This window comes from Mus pahari, chromosome 1, assembly GCF_900095145.1.
Source record: "Mus pahari chromosome 1, PAHARI_EIJ_v1.1, whole genome shotgun sequence".
Classification (NCBI taxonomy): domain Eukaryota; kingdom Metazoa; phylum Chordata; class Mammalia; order Rodentia; family Muridae; genus Mus; species Mus pahari.
Window position 1 is genome coordinate 91,716,976 of NC_034590.1, and position 7,138 is coordinate 91,724,113.

Sequence of the window (7,138 nt, forward strand, 5' to 3'; positions counted from 1 at the left end):
TGCTCTTCCGAAGGTCCGGAGTTCAAATCCCAGCAACCACATGGTGGCTCATAACCATCCGTAACAAGATCTGACGCCCTCTTCTGGAGTGTCTGAAGATAGCTACAACGTACTTACATATAATAAACGAATAAATCTAAAAAAAAAAAGTGTCAAAAATCTGGGAAGTTTGTTCGATAGTCAAAGTGCTTGCCTTGTAAATGTGAGAGTAGAATCTGACCCCCAGAATCCAATGTAAAAAAGCCAGCTGAAGTAGCAGGCACCTGTAATCCTAGCTTTGGGAAGGCAGAGACAGGTAGATCTCTAAAGCTCAGTGGCCATTCAGCTTAGACTAGGTAAGCTAATGAGAGACCCTGTCTCAAAAATCAAGACAGACAGCTCCTGAGGACTGACATGTGATGTACACATGTGCTGTCGTCTGGTCCCCACAAACACATGTACTAAAACCTGAATACATAGATTCACCACCTGCACACATACATATACATAAAGAAAGGAAGGAGGGAGGGAGGGAAGAAGAAAGAAAAACTCATTTGTTTAGGGGCTAGAAGTGAAGTTCAATGGCAGATCATGAGCTTAGCATGAATAAGACCCTCAGGAAAAAGAGGAAAGACATTTTTATTAGTTACTAAGCACATAAATGTTCCCAGTCAGCTGTGTGCAAAGCCCAGTGCTCAAAGCTGTGAGTTAGGGGGAAAAAAGGTACAAATACATATGAAGAGTATCCACCAGGCATGTGGTGTGTGCCTACAGTCCCAGCACTTGACAGGGAAAGGCAAGCGGGTCAGGAGTTCAGGGTAAGCTTCAGTGCATGGGGAGTTCAAGGCCATCTGGGCTACATGATACCTTTCTCACTACTCTCCTCTCACCAAAGAAAGGAATATGTACACATAAATGTTTACGTGGATTCAAAAATCTTAAACAGGGGCTGGGAAGATGCTTCAGCAGATAAAAATACTTGTCATACAATCCTGGAGACCTGAGTTTAAACCCTGGCACCCACAATGGAAGGCAAGAATGATTCCTGAAAGCTGTCTTCAAACCCCCACACTCATGCACACACCCACACTCACATATCATACACAAGTACTCACTAATAAGATAATAGTAGTAATTTAAACACAGTAGTACTGTAACCACATTAGAGGTGTATGAAGAGGAATAAAGATATCTATGGAAAATAGAATAGTATGGTGGTGAAGAAGAAATATGACTATCAGCAGTTTAGACATCAGAATAGACAAATGATGCAAACTTCCCAATAGACTGGCTGTGGAACTCCCCCGGCATGCAAGCATGGTGAAACAAACAAAGCGCTATGGTGACACTCTAGATGGTGAGCATGCAGTGCTCAGTGTAAACTTTACGTCTGAGATGTCTCACTCATAATAAATGCTGGGACATGAGTTTGCAGTGAGTAGTTACAGATCTCTGCTAAACTGTTCATTCACATCACAAATGACACAGATCCACCTTTCAGCCCCGAGGCTTGGACATACCTCTGTGAAGTGCCAGGTATGAACTTTCTCCCACTGCAGAGAATTCAAGGGTTTCCAAAGAGAAACTTCATCTTCACAAGCAGTTATGATGCATGGCTCCTTAGTACCAGCTCTTTCCCACCACATGGCGCTCACATCCACAGAGCAGGAACTGGAGGGATTCTGACCCAAAAGGAGAAATTATGTTAAAGTCTCTGCTTAATGAAAGTACCAAAGGTAATGAGTTACAAAGATGAGAAGAAATACCAGCTACATAAAATGAAAGTTCTATGCAGGTAATAAGAAAGACATTTTATGTCACACACACAGAAAAACCAACCCCCAATCCATCTCAGATTTGATATATTTGATATAAAAGTATCTTTTTTTTTTTTTTTCGAGACAGGGTTTCTCTGTATAGCCCTGGCTGTCCTAGAACTCACTTGTAGACCAGGCTGGCCTCGAACTAAGAAATCGGCCTTGCCTCTGCTTCCCGAGTGCTGGGATTAAAGGTGGCGCCACCATGTCCAGCTGATATAAAATTATCTTAACTCCAGAGCTAAATAAAAGTTTTATACAGGGCTGGTGAGATGGCCCAGTGGGTAAGAGCACCCGACTGCTCTTCCAAAGGCCTGGAGTTCAAATCCCAGCAACCACATGGTGGCTCACAACCATCCATAACAAGATCTGATGCCCTCTTCTGGAGTGTCTGAAGACAGCTACAGTGTACTTACATATAATAAATGAATAAATCTTAAAAAAAAAAAAAAGTTTTATACACACACACACACACACACACACACACACACACACACAAAGTTGGCCCACAAGAACTGACTTGTTTGGAAATTAAAGATCCTGGTGAACAACTCATCAATTAAAGAAAGAATGAAGTTGAGGGCTAGAGAGATGGCTCAGTAGTTAAGAGCACCAACTGCTCTTCCACAGGTCCTGAGTTCAATTCCCAGCAACCACATGTTGGCCCACAACCATCTGTAGTGGAGTCTGGTGCCCTCTTCTGGAGTGTCTGAAGAGAGCAATGGTGGCATACTCATATGTATTAATTAATTAAATAAATAAATCTCAAAAAACAAACAAACAAAAACACAGACAGGATCTCTAGAACTCGAAAGGTAGATCCGGCTGGACTTTGAAGTCCCAAGTGCTGGGATTACAGGTGTGCACCCCCACACCCATACTTCAATATGCCTTTTCCTCCCTCTCTGTCTGTTTGTCTCTCTGTCTGTCTCTCCTTTTTTGTTTTTTGAGTCAGGTTTTCTCTGTAGCCCAAGCTATCCTGGAACTCACTCTGTAGACCGGGCTGGTCTCTAAGTCACAGAGATCTGCCTGCCTCTGCCTCCCAAGTGCTGGGATTAAAGACCCCTCCACCCCCCAGCAAATATGCCACTTTTATTAGAACAAGGAGAGTCCTGTGGGTCCAACACCACAAAGCATGGCCAGAGCAGCATTCGTCAGAAAAAGTAAATAGAGAGCATGCAGCCCAAGGAGTTAATAAGAACACCAACAAACAATGAGAACAAAATAAAAACAATGGATGAAGTAGGCGTGGCAGTGATTGCCTGTACCAGAAAAAAAGAGGCCAGAGGATCCTGAGTTTAAGGGCAGCCTTAGACACACTCTGAGACCGAGCTCAAACACAAAACAAACTCAATATAATCAAGAGCAAAACAAACATGAACAAACATGACAGAGGCAGGAGGGGGTGTGGTCACAAACCCTGGGTTTAATTACCTGCACCCAATAATCTAGTCATGACAGAACATACTGTAATCTCAGCACACCCACCATGTGGAAGGCCAGTCAGCTAAATCAAGAGAACAAGGCCAGTCTGGTATATATGAGACGTTGCCTCAAATAAATTAAGTTAAAAAAACATAAGAAAATGGAAAGACTTAACTGCATATATACTGACAGACAAAACACTGAACCATTAACACACATACTTGAAAGTGTGAACAAAATGATAAATTCCATCTGAATCTAAGGTATTAAAGTCATCCCAAGTAGAGGACACAATAAGACGACGGACCACAGAATCAACAAAGCAGAGCCCATAAGGGCTCACAGGGACTGAAGTGACAGTCACAGATTCTGTGTGGGGCTGGGCTAGATCCTCTGCATACATGTTTTGGCTGTTAGCTCGGGGTACTTGAGGAACTCCTTAACAGTGGGAGTAGGGGGCTACCTCAGATGCTTTTGCCTGCTCTTGGGACCCTTCACTTCCTACTGGGTCTCCTCATCCAGCCTTGAGCATAGTCTTACTACAACTTGTTAAGCCATGTTCAGTTGATGACCCTGGGAGGCCTGCTCTTTTATAAAGGGAAACAGAGGAGGGGATCTGGGGGAGAAGGGAGACTGGGAGAAATGGAGGGGAAACTGTGGCCAAGGCATAATGTACACGAGAAGAATACATAAAATAAATAAATAAAACTGACCCCAGAACAGCGCTGCACAGAGCATAGGCATTCCTACATACCTGCAACAGAAAAGGAGCCTGGAGCTCAGAGGCTAATCTGTGAGTAACGGGCAGCAACACTTGTGTGTGTTTGAAGTTTTTCCTCTCAGTTCCTGGTGTTCTACTGGGAAAGACTCCAAAGTCTCACGAACACTCAGCAATGTTTGGAAACCTTTTTGGATGTGGTACCTAAACATTTATTGCATCAAAACTCAGGACGAAGACTTTCCTTTTCTTGAGAAAGAGTTTACTATGTAGCCTAATCTGACCCTGAAACTGATAGGCAGCCTAGACTGGCCTCACACTCATGGTCCACTTGCTTCCTGAGCACTGATCTTACAAATGTGCGCCACCACACATGACCTATTTTCTTATAAATCATAAGACATTCTTGAAGAATGTCACATCATTTAGTAGCAGAGGTATGCATGACTCTTGTCTTACTCTCCCCCACTGTCAAAATATCTGATTTAAATAAATTAGTCAGTTTATTTAAATGAACTTAAGCTCACTAAAAAGATTAAACCAGGTATGGTAGAACATGGCTTTAATCCCAGTACAGTACTTGGGGGTCAGAGGCAAGCAGATCTGTGAGTTCTAGGCCAGCCTATACTAAGACTGTCTCAAAAAAAAAATTGTTCTTAGCAATAAGTTGGTATATAAATTTCAGATAGATAATTCAAAGCATAACTATAACTAAATACTGTGAAAAGAATTAAAATCTGCTTTTCTGCTTTGTTTCTCAATATATTTAATAATATTAAACAAACAAATAAAACAACTCTGGCTTCGCCAACTCATTCAATGTTTCACATGTAATATACAAGGCACACAGTAATAGGACATTTTGCTGACCTTTAACTCTGAAACCAACTGTAGGTTGCCTGGGTTTAAACTGTCACAAGCAGGGAGATCTGCAGTTTCAGTCTGTGGAAACAGAAGTCACACTGTGAGCTTATGTTATGCGATGTTTGCCTTTCTCACTCACTTATCAGCAAAGCTACCTCAGCTACCTTTAACAGCACAAAGGCAAATGCAACTATTTCCCTTCGAGCAAAGAGCAGGACCCTGGGCTGGAGAGATGGCTCAGTGGGTAAGAGCACTGACTGCTCTTCCAGAGGTCCTGAGTTCAAATTCCAGCAACCACATGGTGGCTCACAACCATCTGTAATGAGATCTGATGCCCCCTTCTGGTATGTCTGAAGGCAACTACAGTGTACTTATATATAATAAATAAATAAATAAGTCTTAAAAAAAAAAAAAAAAGAGCAGGACCCTCCTTGTATTTTTAAAATACATAATTTTGGGTGCTGGAGAGATGGCTCAGCATTAGGAGCACTGGTTGATCTTCCAGAGGTTTATTCCCAGCATCTGCATGGCAGCTCACAACTGTCTGTAAGTCCAGTCCAGGGGCTCTGACATCTCACACAGACATACATGTAGGCAAAACACCAATGCATATAAAATAAAAACAAGAAAAATTATTAAAAATACATAATTTAATTAGCCTTAGCTTTCCTAGAATGAGCTTAACATTTACAACGAAGACATTTCAAACAAACATAGCAAAACTCTTTAAATACAGGGAGGCACTGAGGAGAACATCACGCTGTCCATATTCACTAAAACATTTCATCCTTTCAGAGAAAATGTCACAAAGGAAACGATTGTACCTGGTCAGTGGAATGTTCATGTAACTCGAGGCATGCATTTCCACAAAGCTGATTTTCTCTGAAAGTGAATGACTCAATAGGTACAGGTGTTGCTTGGGGAGCAGAGTCACTGTCACAGGCAGGTTGTCCTTGCCTACCTGACACTTGCAGGTTGGTATCCAGTTTTGGTGAGCAGGCTGAACTGTTGCACTGTTTACTGTTATTAACCAGACTGTTTGTGTCTCCTGAGAGAGAAGGTTGGGTTGTAGAGCAAGGCTGTGCAGCTTCAGTAGCTAGATTCTCAGTGGTTGCTTGGGAGCCAAAAGCTGGAGTCATGCCTAAGATGGGGAAAGCAGGTGAACACAGGGAGGGAGCAGGCCTGCCACTGTCATTAGGCACAGCAGTGTCTGCAGGAGTGAAAAGCACTATGGATGAAGAAAGGCCCTTGCTTCCCGGTTGCCTTCTCAGGGTTGGCCCTGGATGGCATGCTTCTCCTGGTGAAACAGTGAGCTCCTCTTCCGAGCCCTCCGTCTCCGAATTTCTTTGCAGTTCCTTCAGAGTAGAATGGTTTCCTTCTCTAGGAAGTCTCTCACCACAGTTTTTTGAGTCAGGAGACTCAATCAGCTTTTCTGAGTAGGACTTCAGTTTTTCAAGTTTAAGAAGCCCAAAGTCTTCATCAGGTAACTCAAAGTCTGTGATAGTGAGAAAAGAAAAGGTTGCCTTAAAGTTAGGATTTCATTCTCACAGTGCAATGAAAGTAATATCATTACTCTGAAATAATAAAATACTATTATTTTGGTGTACATATGCATGGCTCACATGTGTACATTCACATGCTCTCTACCTTCCTTTTTTAGGACAGGGTCTCCCCTGAGGCTGGAGCTCACTGATTCAGCTAGACTGGCTGATCAGTAAGCTGTGCAGCCACAGAAAGGAATGAAGCACCAACATGTTCTACAGCATGGACACAATGCTAGGTGAAAGCAAACAGATGGAAAATGCCAAGTCACACATGACATAATTCCACTTACATGAAGTGACTGAAATGCTAGCTCCCCCCAGATACCACGCAGTAGTCTGGTAGCTGTCTATGGACTGGGAATGAAAAGTAAATAGGAAACATGTTTAACGGGTGTGGGCTTCCCTGTGGCATGCCACTGGCTAACTCAGTAAATCAATAAATAACACTGGATTGCTCACTTAACAAAAACAGTTAATTTTATGTTATGTGAATGTCAACTCTAGAAAAAGTTTCTAATTCTCAAAGACTGATATTATTTATTATCCTACTATGTTTATTATTACCATATCCCTGGGACTGTAGAGAGTGCTTAACAACATGCACTTTGGGGCTGGTGCAATATCTTAGAGATTAAGAGGTTTATTGTGGGCTGGTGAGATGGCTCAGTGGGTAAGAGCACCGGACTGCTCTTCTGAAGGTCCGGAGTTCAAATCCCAGCAACCACATGGTGGCTCATAACCATCCGTAACAAGATCTGACGCCCTCTTCTGGAGTATCTGAAGACAGCTAC

The 7,138-nt window shown here is 42.5% G+C and overlaps 1 protein-coding gene across 1 annotated transcript in view; it reads right to left on the reverse strand.

Annotated features, from left to right (window-relative positions):
- Palb2 (partner and localizer of BRCA2) overlaps positions 1 to 7,138 on the reverse strand; it is a 26,176-nt gene that overhangs the window by 10,590 nt on the left and 8,448 nt on the right. Inside the window, exons 5-7 of the mRNA XM_029540200.1 lie at positions 5,628 to 6,298; positions 4,810 to 4,881; positions 1,500 to 1,661 (exon numbers count right to left, since the gene is read on the reverse strand). Coding sequence (XP_029396060.1) covers positions 1,500 to 1,661; positions 4,810 to 4,881; positions 5,628 to 6,298 — 905 coding nt within the window. The remainder of the gene's footprint in view (positions 1 to 1,499; positions 1,662 to 4,809; positions 4,882 to 5,627; positions 6,299 to 7,138) is intronic.